The sequence below is a fragment of the Dermacentor albipictus genome, chromosome 2, assembly GCF_038994185.2.
Source record: "Dermacentor albipictus isolate Rhodes 1998 colony chromosome 2, USDA_Dalb.pri_finalv2, whole genome shotgun sequence".
NCBI classification, from domain to species: Eukaryota; Metazoa; Arthropoda; class Arachnida; order Ixodida; family Ixodidae; genus Dermacentor; species Dermacentor albipictus.
In genome coordinates, this window is record NC_091822.1 from 210162570 (window position 1) to 210185069 (window position 22500).

At 49.5% G+C, this 22500-nt stretch overlaps 2 protein-coding genes and 1 long non-coding RNA gene across 6 annotated transcripts in view; 2 read left to right on the forward strand and 1 right to left on the reverse strand.

The window, feature by feature from the left end:
* LOC135896743 (uncharacterized) overlaps window positions 1-19100 on the reverse strand; it is a 76603-nt gene extending 57503 nt beyond the window's left edge. The window contains exons 1-3 of one of the 2 annotated variants that reach the window (XR_010562797.2): window positions 13945-19100; window positions 13630-13852; window positions 9748-10053 (exon numbers count right to left, since the gene is read on the reverse strand). This is a non-coding gene — a long non-coding RNA (uncharacterized lncRNA). Of the gene's footprint in view, window positions 1-9747; window positions 10054-13629; window positions 13853-13944 lie in introns of those variants that run through there. The other variant, XR_010562798.2, reaches the window with a different exon arrangement.
* Window positions 1-22500, forward strand: part of LOC135896741 (acidic phospholipase A2 PA4-like) — a 307060-nt gene that overhangs the window by 136259 nt on the left and 148301 nt on the right. The gene's annotated exons all lie outside the window — the stretch shown is intronic.
* LOC135896748 (uncharacterized) lies at window positions 3624-6165 on the forward strand. Its single transcript, XM_065425244.2, has one exon. The coding sequence runs from the start codon at window positions 4022-4024 to the stop codon at window positions 6137-6139; it is 2118 nt and encodes a 705-aa protein (XP_065281316.1). The 5' UTR covers window positions 3624-4021; the 3' UTR covers window positions 6140-6165.

Consider the following 22500-nt stretch of genomic DNA (forward strand, 5'->3'; position numbering starts at 1 on the left):
AGTCAAAACGAACGCGCACCCCTTAACGCTATCGCGTCAAAACGAACGCGCACCTTGTTGCCCCTACCACAGCGCACCGCCGCGCTGTGGTAGGGGCAACAGGAACCAAACGCATGCGCTCTCGCTGGCTCTTGCAGACCGCGGGTAGCGAGAACAAGAAAACTGAAGAGGCTAAATCTGTCCTCTCGAATAAAAGTTAAAGTAGAAAAAATAAGAACGTAGTTACCTTCACTGGCTTTAGTGTATTGACATAGATGCTGTAGCGCAGGTGACAAAACAAAAATACCTCAGCTCTCTTCCACTCTGTGAAGACGGATGACCAGCGAAGCTGTATATGCGGGCCCCTTAATGGCGAACTGCAGCTCCGCCGCGGGTCGGCCCGGCATTGCACTATTTTCGGGATCGGCCCACGTTTGGGGATTGTTTAACGTCTGCTTCACCTCCGCCGCGGGTCGTCCCGGCATTGCACTATTTTCGGGATCGACCCACATATGGGTACTGTTTAACGTCTGCTTCACCTCCGCCGTGGGTCGGCCCGGCATTGGACTACTCAAGGGATCGGCCCACGTATTGGGAGTGTTCTACGTCTGCTTCTCCTCCAGCGCGGGTCGGCACGGCATTACACTATGATCGGGATTGGCCCACGTATGGGGAGTGTTTAACGTCTGCTTCACCTCCTCCGCGGGTAAGGCCGGCATAGCACTATCGTCGGGATCGGCCCACACTGAGTGTTTAAACATCTGCATCACTGCCGCCGCGGGTCGGCCTGGCATTGCCGTATACCCGGGATCGGCCCACACAGAGTGTTTAACGTCTTCTTCACCTCCGTCGCGGGTCGGCCCGGTATTGCACTATCTTGGGGATCGGCCCACGTAAGCGGAGTGCTCAACGCCTGTTTCACCTCCGCCGCGGGTCGGCCCGGCGTTGCACTATCTTGGGGATCGGCCCACGTATGCGGAGTGCTTAACGCATGTTTCACCTCCACCGCGGGTCGGCCCGACATTGCACTATCTTCGGGAATGGTTCACGTTGTTAGATACGGGACCGTTTCCTGAGCCTACTTCGAGTTTACCAGACCACATCGAATCGCGTCACAGCTAATTAAGGAGTGCTAAAGCACATCTGCCACGTTCCCGAGGCGCCGCACGCCCAAATAAGTTGGCGTCCCCTACCTCGTGCACCGCAGGTGGAGCTATTCACTGCTTGACTCTTCCCGAAAGTGTAGCGGGAGCCTGGTACGGTTCCAGATAACGTGGGTCCCAAGGCAAGATGGCTGTAATGCACCGTGAAACCCTGGCAGCAATCCCCCCATCCGCCTTTGTGAAGGCAGTTGCAAGCCAGGAATGCAATGCCGCAGAGAGAAGTAAGCCCTCGGACAATTGGGGCCCAAGGAGCGACCCTCTGCGCCGGGTGTGACACAATCGCACGGGCGCCTACCGTTGGCCGTAAATGACGCAACCTAAGCGGGCTCGCCGATTGGTTAAAAATGACGCCACCTGAGCGGGCTCGCCGATTGGCCGAACGTGACGTGAATTCGACACACCGAAAGGGTTAAAAGCCAGAGACCCGGAGCAGCAAGAGAGCATTCCTTCATTCATCTCTTTCGAGCTTCTTGCCACGGGCCGCAGCGTCCGAGTTCCTGCCGGCCCGTAATGACTTTATGACTGTTAATTTCTTTGTACTCTCACTGTAAATAATGTAAATAAGCCTCCAGTTTTCATCTCAACGTCCTCCTCAACCTCGGCCAACTCCCGCACCCAACGGCAAGGTCCAATATCTGGGGAACAGCAATTGGGATCGCCTCCAGATCCAACAACGTATGGCGAGCGCTTAACGGATGCTTTACGTCCGCCGCGGGTCGGCCCGGCATTGTGCTATCCTCGGGATCGGCCCACGTATGGGGAGTGTTTAACGTCTGCTTCACCTCCGCCGCCGGTAGGCCCGGCGCTACACTATCCTCGGGATCGGCCACGCAGAGTGTTTTACGTCTGCTTCACTTCCGCCACGGGTCGGCCCGGCATTGCACTATCTTCGGTATCGGCCCACGTATGGGTAGTGTTTAACGTCTGCTTCGCCTCCACCGCGGGTCGGCCCGGCACTGCAGTATCTTCGGCATCGGCCCACGTAAGGGTAGTGTTTAACGTCTGCTTCACCTCCACCGCGGGTCGGCCCGGCACTCTTCGGGATCGGCCCACGTAAGGGGAGTGCTTAACGCATGATTCACCTCCGCCGCGGGTCGGCTCGGCATTGCACTACCCTTGGGATCGACCTACGTATGGGGAGTGTTTACTGCCTGCTTCACCTCCGCTTCAGGTCGGCCCGGCATTGCACAATCCTCGGGATCGGCGCACGTAAGGGTACACTGTAAACGGAAATAACTCCGAGGTGGGAGTATACTGCTTGTCCTCTAGCGACCCCCCGGTTCGGAGTTTTTTTTTTTGCTCCGTATGATCGGAGTAGAATTTTTACTCCGTACAAGCGGAATTTTTGCGTGGAATTATGGGAGTTTTTTTCTGTCTTTTCTTTATTTTTTGCTTTGCTATTGACGGAGTTTTTCCGAGGTGCAACGGGAGTATAAAAAGAGCCATCGCGTGAGTTTGCGCGAACATGTTTACATGCAGGGGCTGCTGGTCAAATTTCGAAATATGCACACGAGACCGCGTCGAATTTGACGGAACAAGTCAATGAGAGCACATATATCATGACATACATAAACATTTCAGAAACGCCCAATGCAGAAATTTCAAAGACATCACACGTACACGCGATACTCAAGAAGCAACGGTGCCAGTATATATAGCCACGATATTGTGTGCCTCCAAACCGCCTAGGGAGCAGCTGTGCTGTTTTCAGAATTACGACTCACATGCTCGTTCATACGAGATCTATCTCTCTCAAATTAACAGAATACCTTAAGCAACACAAAACTGTTAATTCAAAATAGTGAGAGAAAAAAAGTTAATGGCGTAATTTTTCAAAATTATTATGCCATTCTGTGAGTGCTGAAGCGACTTCGCACACTGCCGGCGTTCGCGGCCAAAAAGTAGTGCGTTAGTTACAGTAAGAAAGGAAAATGTAAGTGCATGTGTTGCACAGCAAAATTAAATTTTTGCGATATAGTGGTAGCGTAGCAAGAAATTATTACGTTTGAGCATGACCCGCAGCAGCCGACATAACACCGAGAAATGCGCAGTCATACATTTTATACACCGCACTACTTGCTCTGCGTCCGAGCAATCTGTCTCGGTTGCGAAAAGGAGCTACATCGCTGATCTGTCGAGTGAATCCCTAAACTCGGAGCCAGCAATCATGCATCTAAATCAGTGTCTCGGATAGAGCGTACTGTTAATGCAATATCGGAAGCAACGACGTTACTAAAACATATATGCGCGATAACAATTCGATTCACATCGCTCAATAAGAAGCTTTATTTTCAGTACGCATACTTATGTCCTACCGTTTTTCTCCGGGCGAGGATATCCGTTCACAGATACATAAAAACAGTTGCTTGCACTCCGGTCTTTCTCACTGGCAAGACAGCACCGCAACGAACTTGGGTTACACCATTCATGCGCGACTAGCACGGATGTCTTCGCTCGAACAGTGGCTTTGTGACGGCCTCGATTCTGCATTACACTCGCGATCCACGTGGTCCCTTTTTAAATCTTTCTTAGGTACGAAGCCTGCACTTGCTCCCACTCTAGCAAAAGCCCTCACTCAGGGGACTCCCTCCGAGGTCTTTGACAAGCTCACTTCTTTGTATCTCCCACCCCCTCTCACACCTTCCTACCCAGCCTACTCTGGCGATCCTAACCCAGACCTCGACCGCCCTTTCACTCTCCGGGAGCTCGAAGCTGCCCTGGCTGCTAATGCTTCTCGCTCGGCTCCCGGTGAGGATACCATCACATACACTACACTCCGCAACCTCCCCGACCACTCCAAGGAATTCCTCCTTCAGACTTTCAACAATGCCTGGGACAGCGGCTGCTTGCCGAGCGCTTGGACATCCTCTCTTATTTCTATGATTCCGAAGCCGGGCAAACCTCCCTCCCTTTCTAACCTTCGCCCTATCTCCTTGACGTCGTGTGTTGGCAAGACCCTTGAGCGAATGGCTTTGACTCGCCTCTCTGATCTTATTGAAGCGAAAGATTTCTTCCCCCACTCTCTTATCGGCTTTAGACGGCGCGTCTGTGCACAGGACATGTTCCTGATCCTCCAGCACACCTTTCTCTCACCTAATCCCAGCCAGATCCACGCTCTTGTGACTGTTGATGTCCGCAAGGCCTTCGATGGTGTGTGCCACGACCATATCCTGTCTCAGATCTCCTCCCTAGACTGCGGACACCGCATGTACTCTTATCTCCGCTCCTTTCTCTCTAACCGAGTGGCTCGTTTCCGAGTGGACACACATCTGTCCGATCCCCACCCGCTCACCCGTGGCACTCCTCAAGGTGCTGTTCTCTCTCCTATCCTTTTTAATCTTGCTACGACCCCTCTCGCCTCCCAACTAGCCCAGATTCCTGACCTCCACCACATCTTTTATGCCGACGACATCACCCTCTGGTGTTCGTCTGGTTCTCCCGGTCACGTACAGGACACCCTGCAACGTGGCCTCGATCTCATCAACTCCTTTCTCCCCACTGCTGGCTTGTCGCCTGCTCCGGAGAAATCCGAGCTTCTCCTTCTTAACTACTCCTCATACCAGCGCTCCCACAACGCCCTAATCTCCCTACATCTTTCCGGCTCTCCCATTCCTGTTGTCCCCCAATGCAAAGTTCTTGGCTTCCCGTTACATGCAGCCAAGAATGTGCAAGCCCTACACCATGCGGTCAGGACTTGTCACTCGGTAACTCACCTCCTGCGGCGCGTGGTCACTCGGCGCTCGGGCCTCCACGAGGCTCATGCGTGCCGAGTTGCCCATGCGCTCGCCCTCAACAAGTTCCTGTACTTTGTGCCTTACGTTTCCTTCACCCACACTCAGCTTAACACCCTCGAAACCGCCCTTGTTGGCCTCTACAAGGCAGCTCTCAACCTCCCTATCACCACCTCCACTGCTAAGCTCTTTGCCACAGGCCTCTTCCATCCTCTTCGTTCTCTTCTCTCTCTCCACCGTGACTCCCAGCTTGCCCGGCTTTCTCTTACCCGTCAGGGTCAGTGGTTACTGGCCCAGGCGGGTATCTCTCCCATTCCCGTTTCCTCCTTTACGTCTCCAAAATCCACCCCGGCGCCCAATCTTCGCATTCTCCCCCTCCCGTCTAATATGTCCCCTGTCCTGCATGCCGGCCGTCGTCACGCGGCCGCGCAGCATCATTCCCCCCTCTTTACTACCCAGGGAGTAGCCTACACGGATGCCTCTTTCATAGCCCCTCGAGGTTCCTGTGGCTACGCTATCTACCATCCCCACCTCCCAGCACCTGAAACTCACACGAGTGGGCCGTACCTACACCCTCCGGATGCACTCTCTCTCGAGGTCCTTGCCATTGTACATGCCCTACAATCATTTCCTTCCCTGCCCTCGCTCCCAGAGTACACGATATACACCGACTCCCAAGCCGCCATTCGCCACATACAGAACCGCACCCTACCCCATTCACTCCAACAAGAGGTCGAACGAGCGGTCTCCGCACTGCAACCTTCCACCGTTTTCCTCCGCTGGGTCCCTGGGCATTCGGGGATTGACGGCAATGAGCTGGCCCATCAGCTCGCCCGTGATGTTTTTAACCGGGCACCGTTGATCCCCTGGTCGGGGCCCTCGCAGGATTCTGGGGGACTCTCCCTGCGCCGCACTATCAAGGAAGTTTACCTCCAGCTCCGTCTCGACAAGCGCCTCTACCCTCCCCCTCATCCATCACTCACTGTGCCGGAGGCTCGCCTTCTGCGGCACATCCAAATGAATGCACTGGTTACCCCTTCCCGCCTCTTTCTCTATCGCTATCGCTCCGACCCCTCCTGTCCCAACTGCCCGTCTACTTATGCAGACCTATCCCATTGCCTATTCTACTGTCCGACTGCTCAGCAATCAAGTTCCTACCCTCCCCCTTCGCTTTCCATCACCACCTGGCTCGACTGGCTTGGCGCTGAAGGTGAAGAAGAACAGCGTCGACTGGCCGCCCAGGCGGTCGATATGCTCGGCCTGTAATTTTTGGCTGAATAAAAGTCTTATACTACTACTACTACTCAAAAGGAGATAGAAGTCGCATTTCACGTACTGAAGAACACAAGACAGGGTGACGCAGCACGAAAACACAGCCAGAACGTGAGCCGACATCACGAGCCAGTGAGCAGCTTCGAGGTATACCTAAGCCTTTTTCCGCACTTGAAAACGTGGTTCTTGCAATCATCGTTGTCAGCAAAGCGATCACAGCTAATGTACTTGATGCTGAGATACAGTGAGCTTCAGGCATGCCTATAACACTTTCTGGAAGGAAATACGGGAAACAAATTGACGAAACGCTGTCACGGAACGACACTTCAGAAACGTAAACAAACCGTCAGCCATGAGCACTGCCCGCTCCGCCGAACTCGCCCGGTCGCTGGCGAGGCGCACAGCCTCATGGGAAGCGCCATGTGACCAACCTGTATCGGCGGAGGGGAGGTTTTTAAAACTCCCTGTCGGAGTTTCACGGGAGAACAAGATTTTTAAGCGGAGTAAAATCGCGTCATGTCGCCTTAATACTCCCGCAGCTAGCCAGCGGAGTGAAACGAGGGGATGGCGCTGTTTTGCTCCCATACATCGGAGTAAATATTTGAGGAGGGGAGGTTTTAGGGCACATCACCTCTTAAAAACTCCCAGGTGGGTTTATTTTCGTTTACAGTGTATAGTGCTCAACGTCTGCTTCACCTACGACGTGGGTCGGCCCGGTATTACACTATCTTCGGGATCGGCCCACGTATGGGGAGTTTATTGCTTACTACAATGGCACGAAAATTTCCTTGGACAGTAGAGCTATCCAGCTTCGCTGTAAAGTGTTGGTATTCTTTTCTCTGACATGAGGGCACAAATGTACCGCCACAACGCTTCGTCTCATTTGACCGCGCTGCGTGCTTTGTTAACTTGTCTCATAGTGTGTTGATTTGGCTTGTCCCGTTGTATGGTCCGATGTACGACTTTAGAAAAGTGAACGCACATTTGGCGTCAAATGTTTATAAGAACGTTAAACCCACATAGTTCCGTAATTGAAAATTTAAAGCACGACTTTGGAGATGTTAATGCACCTTTCACATCAAAAGTGGCTTGTGTGGCTTGAGTCAGTCTCCGGCGGCCGCGCCGAAAACCTCTGGCGTTACCCATAGCGGCCTTACAGGTCGCTTCGAGCGATAACTTTGGCATACCTTTCGGTTAGCAGAGCAGGAGTGGCGTTGATCATTCACGGAATATGCAGCTGTCGCTCCTCGCGTCTGCAATTTTCATGGCTAACGCTGATTCCGGGTGTTGATGACGCACTCGATTTCTTCCCCGCGGTGGTTGGGATTCCGACAGTCGGCGGCAGGTTTCAATTGAATTTCTATTGCTCTGATTGACATATATTCTAGGAATCCGAAGCGGAAGACGAATAAACGCCAGAACTTCTGCGCAACAGGCTGTCATGCCACAGTGGCGAAGGTGAGCCAGTCGACAAATGACGTCTTCCCGCAGAGACCGTGAGAAAAACTCATCAGAATGTATCGAGCACTCTCCACAGACCTGTGGGTCTTCCTTTCTTAGGAGGCGGTAGTGGGTTAAGTGTCTATCGCCAATTCCCGGATGCCATGCTCACAAGACCCTGTCGTGGAACTGTTTCCAGTGTCGGTACTCCGCAATTCACTCAATACGGCTTTAATTCTGTTCTGTGGAGTTTATTATGGAGCTCAGAGTTCCATTGGATTTGCTATAAACATTTCACTTATCTTCGCAAGGGTGATGCGTAGTCTCTGCCGGGCTTATCTTTAAAGGTAAGTCAATAGTTGATGTTTTGAATAAAGAGCTGATTTGGGTGTTCGGGGAGGGTTCCAAGTCTTTAGAAGAGAACGTGCACGAAAGAAACACCTGCACTTATTAGGTGGCCTTTCATGTCATTCCGCACAGATATTTGGAACAGTAGACGTTCGGGGAGCTGTAGTTGCCAGATGGAATCCCTGGTGGTGGACTGGATCTAATATTCTTGGTGTTGTCATCCTGCTCCTTTCTTTGTGCGAGACAAATCTATGTAGCGGCGGCAATGTAAGGCTGTGCTGTTCTTTCAAATTTTTCTCAACCGTTGCAAGGCACGCGACTCTGATGGCCGCTGGTCGGCGAGCACATCAAGGCCATGGTGTAGTCATGCGAACGTTGCGCAACCATAAGGACGCAGCGGGCCTAGCCTTTTCCACTACGCCGTTCACTGGAACGACCATGGCAAGAAGTGGGAGCCCATTGGTTTCAAATGAAAGGACAAGATTTTTTATACTAGTGAACTTTAATTTCCACTACCCAGGAGTTATCACGCTGCGCAGCTCTTCTAGCGAGGCAGTGATTTTGTCTACGTAGAGTGTCGTGTCTCACTTCGCCATGCCAGAAGTGCTCCGAACTGATAATGGGCCCCAGTTCTCGTCGCACGAGTCCGCAGGCTTTGCCAGGAGTGATTGGTTTAACCATGTCACCAGCAGTCCTGGCATCCCCACTACAACGGCACCGTATAGCGTACGATGGAGACTGAAAACCTTTTCCGCAAGAGCGCTGACTGCTTTTTGGTATTGTTGGCGTATCGCTACCACCAGGCACCACGAGCTACAGCCCATTCTAGCTGCTGATTGGTCGGCGCTTGCGAACTAGTGCCCACAGCGACCAGGACAAGCTGTCGCCGGAACAAGCACCGCCCAGCGTCTTCTACCAAAAAGACAGCGGCGCTAAGCGACGGCAAGTTAAAAACTTTAACCGTCGCCCCGGTGTGCGAGAGCTTCGAGACGTTTTTCAAGGAGGCGACGTTTGGGTAACAAACTTTGAGTGTCCTGCACAAGTTCTCAGTAGAGCCCAGCAACTACATTCATACGTTGTGGAAACACCAAAGGGCGTTCTACAGTGGAGGAGGAGAAGGAGGGGTATTGCTTGCTGCACGCGGACCTAGCCTTGTAAAAGTTACCGGCAGTGCACCACCTGAACGCCACCTATCAACAGCGATATGGTCTGAAACACTTCGCAGCACAACAAACACCAGATTCGAAAAACAATTTACGCTGAGCCCAATACGTTGCACGTTTCACGAGTCACGGCGACCCATACGGCTCACCATTCACTTACCAACCCTGTATCGCGGAGAAACTTGAGGAGCAGTCAGGGCACCTCCTTCCTAAACATCCCATGTCCTCGCGGGAACAAACTGCAACTTGCATTTGAGTCTGGTGCCGGCTCGGGATTACGTCCATCCATTGGTGTCTTACATCCTGCTTCAAATTAGGTACACTTTATCATATAATGTTCCGTGTTACCAAGAGCTTGACAATGCCTACAGGACGATGATGGGTCAACTCTTCTTGCAGCGCCAAGCTGGAGTTTGCGCTGACCCTGTGCGAATGCAATAAAGGATAGCGGCATCAATTTTGTTGAGTTATTTAATCACACAAGGTTGATGCGGTGGCGATCTCATTGAATGGAAGTGGCTTAGGATGGCCTTTTGCGTCCTGGAGAACGGAAACACCAGCATGTGGTGCCTTTTGGAACCGAGGAGCCCATTGCGGGTCGGAGGTCATCGTCCCCTGGTTGCCCAGGTCAGACATCTCCACCTTCGGTCTTGAGTGAGGCACAACTGTCACCGAGTGAGGCAGAGACAACTTTCCAGCGATACGTGAACATCCCCGTGCAAGTTACAAGGTCTGGAAGTTTGACCAAGAAGATTGAACCTGTCACTTAATGGGCCGTTTTACGCCAGTGACTCGACGCGGAATCACGTGAAGAGGCGCAACACTTCAGGTGGTCCCGCATCGAGTCGCTGGCGTTTGGTCGCGTTCCTCCGCTCGGATCAGCTCGGCGATGACGTCTGGCTCCAGTCTCGTTGATGCGCACGGTCGGATTGGATTGTCGACGGATACGCATAGCTCCTGCACGCCGTGGCCGATAAACGGGTTCGTGTCGTGTCAGACTCCCGTGACCATTCATAAATCACAACTTAACGAAATGTGTCTCCATTCAACTTCAGCGTTCAAAAAATACAATCCTAAACAAGTAATAAACTCACATATGCATGTGAGTTTCGCGGGTCGCTCAGCATTTCTTGGGTTCCTTGCGTGATCGTTGGCTTTGGAGTTGGACTTTGATTCAGTTTGCATCGAGGGAAAGCTTCGCGTTCAACCATCTTTGTTTAAGAAAGGGGCTTTGATTTTTTTCAATCTTTCCGTTTTGCGTTTCAAATGGATGATGATGGTGAAATAACGACATTCTGAAAAAAAAAATTCATCGGCCCTTCCACTCACTGAAGAAGGACGACCAGCGAAGCTGTTATGTGTTCTTCTAAAAAGAAGAAATTATAAATATGCTTTCAGAAATTAACAGCGCAAAGCAGACAAGGACGAAGGAAAGGAAGAACACGACACTGGCGCTGACTCACAACTCAAGTTTATTTTGCAGAAAATCACATTTATATACTCCGGCTACACAGGCCAACATGTCAACAACTAAGCGACTGTGCATGCGCATTAGGAGCCATCCTGGTGACATGTAGAAATACACGTGGAAAACATCAGTGCATCATTACGTGGATAAAACCAGTGCATCAAAACATAAAAAACCATGAACCCAATAGAAAACTTCCCTACCAACCTTCACAACAATCTACCCTGAAACACTTTCTTCCAGATATCTCAGCTCTTTTTCTGCTAAGAGTGACATACGGTCAACTGACGCACTGACTGACCGTCCAAGGAAATATTCGTGTCATCGTCGCAAACAAGAAACTCCCCATACATGAGCCGATCCCGAAGATAGTGCGATACCGGGCCGACCAGCGGGGGAGGTGCAGTTCGCCGTTAAGGTGCCCACATACACAGCTTCGCTGGTCATCATTCTCCACAGAGTGGAAGGGCACCGAGATTTTTGCCACACCATTCCACCATTAAAGTTGCTCATACCTGGTTTTGCATACTTTACAAAGTTATGCCTCGGAATTTTGAGAATGACAGCCCACAAACAACTATCATGAAACAAAACACCGACAGTGCATTAATGTTATGTTAAATCTTCTTGGACTTAAATATTAGAAGTGGGAAAGAATAACAGAGACCTGAAAATGATGTAATTTTTTTGGTGCGACTGTGCACTACCTTCGGGATCGCTGCACGCAAGAGGCCGCGTTTCTACCAGAAAGGTCGCCTTCGTGCATAGCGTTCGCCGCCAGCATTTCCCGGTAAACAGTGCTGTTACATAAGCGGTAGTTGCCGGGAAGCGTGAGGAGCGCAGTCAGGGATGTTTGAATGCTATCGCGTTCCACTCGAAATGACGAAGCTTAAGCGTCATCCAATTTTCGTGCGCCGTTGCAGATTACAATACTTACAGAAAGCGTTTGTTCAGCACATATTGCATTTTTAAGTGACAGTGCAGTGTAGAAACAGTTGAAATGTAAGTTGTGTATCTTCGTCAATTGCAGCTGGCATGCTTTGTACGCGCTGGCTGGCCGCACTTGCCTGCTCCGCAGCGGTGCACGCTTGCGCTCTGAAGGCTAGGACAGGAAAGATGTGTTGGGCCTTCTTGTACTTAGCGTTTTTTTACTGCACAGCGATGGCTCGTGCTTGAGTACGAGCTCCCGAAGGCTACGCAACGCCTTGGCATTCTTAGAACAGCGCAAATCACTTGCGGAACGGAATAGCGCGCCGACAGAGACACCCATCAATTTGTGCATGCTGAGCGAGCAACGCACCTGGGCGCAACTGCGAGAACAGCAGTCGCCGTATCCGCATCGCTACCCCTTACCGCCAGGTGCACGCGGCGTCTGCTTAGGTGCTATTTAAAGGCTGATAATAAGAAAATGAGACAGTTATGAGCCCCGTGGATTCGCCAAGCTAACATTAGATAGTATATGTTATGCGTTTATAGGCAATTCAGCCTAAGGGCTGCATTGCCTATAAACCTAAGGCAGTTAAACTGCCTTAGGCTGCCTTATAAACCTAAGGCAGCCTAAGACAGTTGGCCTTTAACATCGCAAAAATATTTGAAAACAGGAGTTTAACGGCCAGGAACTTGGTTCTATATCGGAGAGGTCGTAGATTGCACTTAGCTAAGCTGAATTAAGCAGCCTTTCTCGCGCCTTTGAGTAATTGAGATGATAGCGCTGAATTTACACGGACAAGAAATACGACAGGTCATGCGCTATCCTGTCGTCTTTTTTGTCCGTGTGAGTCCAGCGCTATGACCTCAATTACTACAACGAACCAAACAGCCCAAAAATGCGTGCTCCTGGATACCAAGAGAGGTGTGTAAAACTGCAAGCCCGCGATGTTCAGGTGATCGGGTCGTATACGACCCGATCACCTGAACACTGCAGCTATAGCTGCAGTGTATACGCTGATTGTGGGAATGATCGTGCAGAATTATTTTCATACCTTTTGATACAGTAAAGCAACAAAGAAACCATAAAGCAACGTAAAGAAAGCAACAGAATCCTAATAAAGAAGGGCGTCAGGCAGGGCGATACGGTCTCTCCAATGGTATTCACAGCAAGTTTACAGGAGTGATTGAGAGATCGGGATTGGGAAGAATTGGGGACAAGAGTTAATGGAGAATACCTCAGTAACTTGCGATTCTCTGATGATATTGCCTTGCTTAGTAACTCACGGGACCAATTGCAATGCATGCTCACTGACCTGGACAGGCAAAGCAGAAGGGTGGGTCTAAAAATGAATCTCCCAAAACTAAAGTAATCTTTAACTGTCTCGGAAGAGAACAGCAGTGTACGATAGGTAGCGAGGCACTGGAAGTGGTAGAGGAATACGTCTCGGAAGAGAACAGCAGTTTACGATAGGTAGCGAGGCACTGGAAGTGGTAGAGGAATACGTCTACTTAGGGCGGATAATGAACGCGGATCCGGATCATGAGACGGAAACAATCACAATAATAAGAATGGGCTGGCGTGCGTTTGGCAGGCATTCTGAGATAATGAACTGCACGTTGCCATTATACCTCAAGCGAAAAGTGTATAACAGCTGTGTCTTACCAGTACTCACCTACGGGGCAGAAACCTCGAGGCTTACGAAAGGGGTTCTTCTTAAATTGAGGACGACGTAACGAGCTATGGAAAGAATGATGGGTGTAACGTTAAGGGGATAAGAAGAGAGCAGATTGGATTAAGGGAACAAACGCGAGTTAATGACATTTTAGTGGAAATCAAGAAAAAGAAATGGGCATGGACAGGGCATGTAATGAGGAGGGAAGATAACCGATGGTCATTAAGGGTTACAGATTGGATTCCAAGAGAAGGGAAGCGTAGCAGCGGGCGGAAGAAGGTTAGGTGGGCGGATGAGATGAAGTTTGCAGGGAGAACATGGCCACAATTAGCACATGATAGGGCTAGTTGGGGAAGTATGAGAGAGGCCTTTGCCTTGCAGTGGGCGTAACCAGGCTGATGAGGATGATGACACTATGGCACTAGTGGGCTCGGTAGCATCGCCCGGAGCACTATGACTTACTTCGTACTGTTCTTCGTACAGATCCAGCTGGGGTTACGTGGATGCAGCGCTGGTTCCTTCCCTGCCTCGGCAAAGGCGATGGCGTCAACGGCGCCGTTCACACGACAACCCATTTCCACTGCACTGGGCGTATCGCCAGCATTGATACCGACATGATCACGTCACATGGATTTAGGACCGGCTGAGTCACACCTGGATCGCTCATTTGGCTCATCAGCGACCCCTGGAAAATCGGTGGACCAGCTTAAAAGGAAGCCCAGCAGCCGCGCGCAACTCAGTGGGCTCGATAGCATCGCCCGGAGCACTCTGACTTACTTCGCACTGTTCTTCGTACAGATCCAGCTGGGGTTACGTGGATGCAGCGCTGGTTCCTTCCATGCCTCGGCAAAGGCGATGGCGTCAACGGCGCCGTTCACACGACAACCCATTTCCACTGCACTGGGCGTATCGCCAGCATTGATACCGACATGATCACGTCACATGGATTTAGGACCGGCTGAGTCACACCTGGATCGCTCATTTGGCTCACCAGCGACCCCTGGAACATCGGTGGACCAGCTTAAAAGGAAGCCCAGCAGCCGCGCGCAACTCAGTGGGCTCGGTAGCATCGCCCGGAGCACTATGACTTACTTCGCACTGTTCTTCGTACAGATCCAGCTGGGGTTACGTGGATGCATCGCTGGTTCCTTCCCTGCCTCGGCAAAGGCGATGGCGTCAACGGCGCCGTTCACACGACAACCCTTTTCCACTGCACTGGGCGTATCGCCAGCATTGATACCGACATGATCACGTCACATGGATTTAGGACCGGCTGAGTCACACCTGGATCGCTCATTTGGCTCACCAGCGACCCCTGGAACATCGGTGGACCAGCTTAAAAGGAAGCCCAGCAGCCGCGCGCAACTCAGTGGGCTCGATAGCATCGCCCGGAGCACTCTGACTTACTTCGCACTGTTCTTCGTACAGATCCAGCTGGGGTTACGTGGATGCATCGCTGGTTCCTTCCCTGCCTCGGCAAAGGCGATGGCGTCAACGGCGCCGTTCACACGACAACCCATTTCCACTGCACTGGGCGTATCGCCAGCATTGATACCGACATGATCACGTCACATGGATTTAGGACCGGCTGAGTCACACCTGGATCGCTCATTTGGCTCACCAGCGACCCCTGGAACATCGGTGGACCAGCTTAAAAGGAAGCCCAGCAGCCGCGCGCAACTCAGTGGGCTCGGTAGCATCGCCCGGAGCACTATGACTTACTTCGCACTGTTCTTCGTACAGATCCAGCTGGGGTTACGTGGATGCATCGCTGGTTCCTTCCCTGCCTCGGCAAAGGCGATGGCGTCAACGGCGCCGTTCACACGACAACCCATTTCCACTGCACTGGGCGTATCGCCAGCATTGATACCGACATGATCACGTCACATGGATTTAGGACCGGCTGAGTCACACCTGGATCGCTCATTTGGCTCACCAGCGACCCCTGGAACATCGGTGGACCAGCTTAAAAGGAAGCCCAGCAGCCGCGCGCAACTCAGTGGGCTCGATAGCATCGCCCGGAGCACTCTGACTTACTTCGCACTGTTCTTCGTACAGATCCAGCTGGGGTTACGTGGATGCATCGCTGGTTCCTTCCCTGCCTCGGCAAAGGCGATGGCGTCAACGGCGCCGTTCACACGACAACCCATTTCCACTGCACTGGGCGTATCGCCAGCATTGATACCGACATGATCACGTCACATGGATTTAGGACCGGCTGAGTCACACCTGGATCGCTCATTTGGCTCACCAGCGACCCCTGGAACATCGGTGGACCAGCTTAAAAGGAAGCCCAGCAGCCGCGCGCAACTCAGTGGGCTCGGTAGCATCGCCCGGAGCACTATGACTTACTTCGTACTGTTCTTCGTACAGGTTGGTAACAAATGGCGTTTTTGTGCTTGCGTTAAGAGCAATGATGTCTGTCTGGTAGTGCTGCCGAGCCCACAGTGCGCACTGCTTTGTTGTTTGGAATCATTTCGCGTCATTCTCATGGTATTGCAACGGAGTGGTGACGTAGAGCAAAATCCGGGCCCCGATAAACTAGATGAAATATTGCGGGCTGTAACTGAAACCCGAACTTCGCACTGGACTTTAGAAACTGGTCTAGCAAATGTGCAGCAGAGGCTTTCACAAATCGAAGCGACCCTCTCGTCACTCAGGCAATATCACGAGAAAGTTGATAAGTGTGAGGCAACTGTGCACGCTATGCGCAGTGAAGTTGCCCAAATGACTATAAAAATTGATGAGCTGGAAAATAGGAGTCGCCGCAATAACCTAGTCATATATGGCGTGAAAGAGCACGATAAGGAAAATCCTGCAGCCTTGGAATCGTTTGTAACAAAAGATATACTGCATAATATTCTAGACGTTCAGGTCAGAACTGTGGAACGCGTACACCGAATTGGCTTAAAAAAGCCTGGTCGAGATCGACCAATCATACTACGCTTTTATGACTTTACCGAAAAAATGACAGTACTTCGCAACTGTTTCAAATTGAAAGGAAAGAAAATTTCAATTTCTGAAGACTTTTCCGCTGACATTCGTGCAGTACGCAAAAAGCTATGGCAAGCCGCGGCAGGTTGTCGGGATAACGGCGATAAAGTCAGCCTACATTTTGACAAATTAAGGATTAATGAAGATCTGTACGTCTGGAATAATAATCAGAAAAAAATGGAGCCATTGCACCGCTCGAAGCCCCACGTGACAGCGAACGCTAGCACTTTCAATGAATGACAAACAGAAAGTACTGCACGGCTGACGTTACTGTGCTTTAATGCGAGAAGCATTGTCAATAAACTTGAAAAGCTTGAGGAACTGCTGCTGTTGTATGGCCCAGATATAATCGTAATTACAGAGACGTGGTTGAACTCGGATATACATGATTCTGAGGTGGTTCCTCCCTCCTATGCATTTCTGCGCACAGATCGGGACGGTCGTGGTGGAGGCGTTGCTATTGCTGTTAAGTGGCATTTGTTTGTCCACCGAGAAACTGGCATTACTGATCATGAGAGCGTCTGGTGTACAATAAAGGTCAATGATGTCAATTTACTAATAGGTGGTGTTTACAGGCGACCAGGCGCGCCGGACAGTTACCTTGTAGAACTGTATGACTTCTTATATAACCACACCAACCAAAGAACGAAATTAATTCTAGCTGGAGACTTCAACTTAGGGGGCATTGATTGGGATACCTTGTTAATCGGCAACAAAGAAGTCAAAAGTTGTGATCTTCTTTTTGATATCATGCAGACCTTCTCGCTAGCTCAACTTGTGCATGAACCAACTCGCGTCCAAGGGCAAGTGTGCTCAGTGCTAGACCTTGTCTTTGTGTCCACATCTTTAACCCCTGAAGTTAGCATAGAACCGGGTATATCCGACCATAAAATGATTTTACTGACGGTTGACGATCTTGGCATGGGTGTAAGGCCCTCTAGTACTGACACCAGAATTTTGGTTAAGAATTACACAAGGGCTAATGATGAAAGCATCATTGATTTTTTAGGAATTATGGAAGATGATTTTGACGATGGTACGTTGGACGCCAACGACCTATGGTTGAAAAATAAAAATGGGATTTCGCACTGTGAAAGTAATTTCATTCCTACCAAGCTAAAAAAAGATAAAGCGGAGGTCGCCGTGGATTACAAGAACTATCATACACCTCAAAAGAAGGGTTCAAAGGATGCGCAAGAAAAAACATAATCCCCCTATGGTTAGTCAGCTTTCACGAGAACTGAAAGAAAGGTTAAGAAGCGCGAGAGACAACTTTTTTTCCAATACTTGAATTCATGACAAATCAGCCTCGGAAATTCTGGCGGTATCTGTCAAAACCGGAAAGTCCTCCAATCAAATTGGAAATTGCCGGTATAGTGGTTGAGGATGCGCGCACCATCGTTAACTCGTTCAATACATATTTTCAGTCGGTATTCTCCCGTGCCCACGCCCCTAATATGCCCTTATCAGAGTATGACTCGGCAATGCCTGAAATCCTGATAACAGAGTCCGGCATTTTGAATTTGCTGCTACAGATAGACGTTAAAAAATCGCCTGGCCCTGATAATTTATCAAGCACTTTTCTCAAGCGATACGCGGGTCAGTTGTCCCCCTTCCTGCATAAAATTTTCAGGGCATCACTTGAAACGGCAGTGCTTCCCGCGGACTGGCTGTGCGCAAAGGTCGTGCCAATTCATAAAGGTGGGAACAAGCTGCTTCTTGACACATACAGGCCAATATCCCTAACCAGCACATGTTGCAAACTAATGGAACATATAACAAATAAAGCTATTGTAACTTATCTGGAAGAAAATAACCTATTATACTTCAGACAACATGGCTTCAGGCAAGGGCTTTCAACTGTAACTCAACTTTTAGAAATTATACACGACTTTGCTGTAACAATCGATTCAAGACTGCAAGCTGACGCAATTTTTGTCGATTTTTCGAAGGCATTCGACCGCGTTCCACACAGTTTACTAATCTTCAAACTTAAATCAATTGGTATTAATCCCAAGACTGTTTCATGGATCGAAGCCTACCTCTCGAATCGGTCCCAGTTTGTTTGCGTAAACAATACTGAATCGGACTATCTTGATGTTCTTTCTGGTGCGCCACAGGGATCGGTTCTGGGGCCAACTCTTTTTCTTTTATATATTAACGACTTGTATACAGGTATGGAACCAGGGGTCACAATAAGGCTTTTTGCGGACGACTGCGTCATATACACAACTGTTAGAACAGCCGATGAACAGACAAAACTTAATAAGTCTCTACAAAACATTGTTGCCTGATGCGAAAAATGGGGCATGCAAATTAACACACAGAAAACCAGGTGTATGACTGCAACACGTAAGAAAGAGCCCTTAAATTTCACATATAAACTAAGTAATACTTCCTTGGAACGAGTAGACTCATTCAAATATCTAGGTGTCACAATAACAAGATCGCTGAAATGGGACGTACATATCAATAATGTTTGCGCACTCGCGTTCAAACAACTCGGATTTTTACGAAGAAAGCTAGCAACAGCCCCCACCTCGGTGAAATTAACTGCTTATAAAACACTGGTTAGGCCGATATTAGAATACGGCAGCATAGTATGTAACCCGCATCAAAAGTATTTAAACTTGGCATTAGAAAAGATCCAAAGCAGGGCGCTCCGATTCATTTACACAAAGTATTCAAGGTACGACAGGGTAACCGCGCTTCGCACACAAGCAGGCATACCGACACTTGCTGGTCGGAGGAGGTTGGCCTGTTTGAAGTTCCTTTACCTTCTGTGCCATGACCTGATAAACATGACAAAATCCGACTACTTGGTGCCCCCCGGACGTCACTCCAGTCGAACTAACCATGAAAAATGTATCGCACCATTCTTTTCGCGTTGCGACACACTAAAATACTCATTTTTCCCTTCAACAATACATCTGTGGAATTCCCTGCCAAGTGACATCGTTTGCTCACAATCTGTGAATTCATTCGTGTCGACACTCGAATCGCACTTCGAGTCATTATCGAAATGATAATTGTGGTCGTCTTGTGGTCGTCTTGTCTGAGAGTCCTCAAAAGTTATCAATGACGTATTGCCATGCCCCAACTTTTTTCACACGCCGGTGTCCATATGCTCTTTCGTACTTCACTGCGCTTGGTTCTTGCGCACGTCTGATAATATACCTTACACTTGACACTGTTTGTACATTGCACGGCACACCCAAATGCATTTTTTCCTGTATTAACTGCTTCTTACACTTTACACGGCGTACGCACTGTATAGGTTGTTTTTGTTTCCTTGTATTTACTTATTGCTGACCTGGCGCGTCGATTGTAACCATTGCTTTTTTGTTTGAGTTTGCTGCAAACCCCCTGTATAACAAAGCGCCTGTACTGTTTGTATGTCCACTCCTGTATGAGCCTCTCAAAGCTTACGGTATTGATAAATAAATAAAAAGTTCCCGCGAAATTGAAGTACAGGAGGCTGCGGCATCTGTTAGCCCGTTTCGTCAAAAAATGTACTTGGTTACATGAAATTGTTTACTGAAAGATGTAATTGAATTACAGTGAGCGTTGAAGCAAAGTAATAGATAAGCTACAATATTACCAAGCAACGTGATTGATTACAAATCATTTATTGCATGTAGCTCGCTGCGTACAAGTCTGATGCGAGCTCGCGTAACCTATTGTTCGCACCTACATAGCCCGCTTATTACATGCACCATGCGACAAAATGCATGCCTGTGAGGCCCTCCACGATGTTGCCCACGAACTCCACCAGCGCTTACCAATGTATACTGAAGTCTTCGTCGGTTGCTTGTGAAAACAATGTCACGGGGCCACGATAGAATACAATATGCATCGCTGCCTTTCAAATAGTCATTCTAATTCTATGAATTGTGAATTATGTTGAATGAATATTACGAAAAAGTGGGAGCCTTTATGGCCCCGTCGACGCAGAAAAACTTATGCAATGAAGTACCCCACGCAGCATCTTTTACGGACACGCATTGGTCGTTATACACTACAACACGCAAATATTGCAGCTGGATCAGAACTGACAAGTTGATCTCGGTCCGCGTTTATTCAAGCCAACCAGAGCGGCGCTCGCTGTCTCGGCCGTGAAAGGCGTCTGCGCATGACGCTGTTTGCTTGCCGACGCCGCAGGGATTGCCTGCGGCCGTTTGTCCCGGCCAACTGCGGTCCGCCCTTTGGCTGTTCGGCCTCCCGCCGCCCTCTCTCCCACGACTGACATGGCCGTCATTCGGGACCCCGCTCCACATTTCAGGGAACCCGTGGGTGAGGAACCCAGGGACTCGTTGTCTGCTTTTCGAGCCAGCGAAGCGGTACGCGCGCGAGCCAGTTTTCGTTTACTTGGCTGCGAACAACAAGGGCCACTCGATTGGCTGCTATTCAGATGTGCACGTTTCTCTGGGGGAGGGGGATATAGAAAGGTCACCTTCGCATGAAAGATTCAGTTGGATCCTCGAAAACTGCTTGAATATACATGAAAGCGCCTCATGTAGCTGAAGAAAACTTTCGGCATCATTGTTGTATCCGGTCAGTACATGCAAAGAAGGCAACCTCCTCCAATGCGTTCAAAGCAGCATGTATGAAATGAACGCCATTATCTGGGCTCTTTAGTTAGGGCTCATTTTACCTTTACTCAAAGTAGCCAATTATTACCAGTGATAGTCGTTACTAGATTTGGAGGCGTGTACTTCCTGCAGCAATTCGTGCGGTGCTCAGATATAAGGTAGTACTTACGGCCAAAAAATCGCACAAGACTTGATATCGATTTCTTAAGAATATATCTTATGGTTTCTGTCGCCGACACATAGAGTATCATTATAATTTCAAATACATTCCGTATACTGTCCTGGTACATGTAAATAAATGGCAAGGAGAGAGAATGCCCGTGTCATGAAGGTCTAGATTTGCTTGCAGTGTACTACAACGAATTGTACTAGTTTGGGCCTGAGCAAGCCCACTACTTCTCGGAAACGGCTGTACAGAATTGTGCTGTTTGTCGTACGCTCGTTGCGGTATTCTGATATCACAATATTATCAATAAAAACTGCAACTGCGAATGGCACAGACAGAGCATGCTGTGTACCACGGCCCACCGGATGCCCGAATGAACAAAGCTTTGTTTGAGACCATGTCGAAGGCGGAGATACAACAAAACGTAGGACCTTACTTCACGAACGAGCAAAAATAGTTAGCACTACTTTGAAGCATAACTGTGGGGCGTGCCCCTTGGTCATACTTCATGCACGGATCCCGTTTCTAAGTGCCTGCAGCTGGCAGCACATTGCTATGAGAAATAAAAACAAACAACCCAGCACAAGCGAGATGTGTGCTGTCAGCTGCAGCCAATGGCTCTCAGCTGGTGGTTGCCATCCTAGCATCTGCACGACTCTTCCTTCTGCTTGCCTATTTGCTGCACGGGGCCGACGACACATCACGATAGGACGCCTCTTTTCTGAATCACCAAACGCGGTACTGACGCCCTCTCGCAGGCTGTCCACTGGTGAGCGTCCGCTGGGCGTGGATCGATGACGTTGAGCTTTCCACTCGGCATTCGTTTATATATTGTCCAACGAACTCTGCCACGCGCAGACTTCAGAGAGAGACGCGCTGCATCTCTCTCTCTCTCTCCGTCGCACGCACGCACGCACGCATGCAAGCATGCATGCACACTCACTCACTCACTCACTCACTCACTCACTCACTCACTCACTCACTCACTCACTCACTCACTCACTCACTCACTTCGAACAATATCATGAGCGTAGTGAACGCGATGCTTTTGCAAAGGAGTTGTAAAACAAAGAGGCATACTTTGCTGGGCGAATAAGTTAAGGTTCAGGACACTAATTAAGAAAAATTTATTTCTTAAGATTATATTAGGACCTTGTGGCAGCTATTTTTATGGCTAATTTCTGGGCAGTCGTAATTTATCCCATTAACTTTTCTTTTGAATATCGCACTTTATTTGAGATGTTCATCATCGATTTTCAACGTTCACTCCAGGCGCCACAGAAATTGAGCGGACTGATGCCCGTATAATAATAATAATAATAAGAATCTTTATTAAGCACGCAAGAAAATGAGTACAGCAAAACGGGCCCATCTAAGCCAGTGGTGACTTGCGTGACTTGGCCCGGCATCGTCAGCTAAGCGATGTGGTTGCAGTATACAAGCACAAATTTAAAACCAACAAAGAAAAGGGAAATCAATGAGAGTCATAAACGTAGATCATGTTTCCAAGGCATCGAAAGAAAAGCAAAGAGTAATCACAATGAAACTGCCACCAACAAAATGAAAATATGTAGTACATAC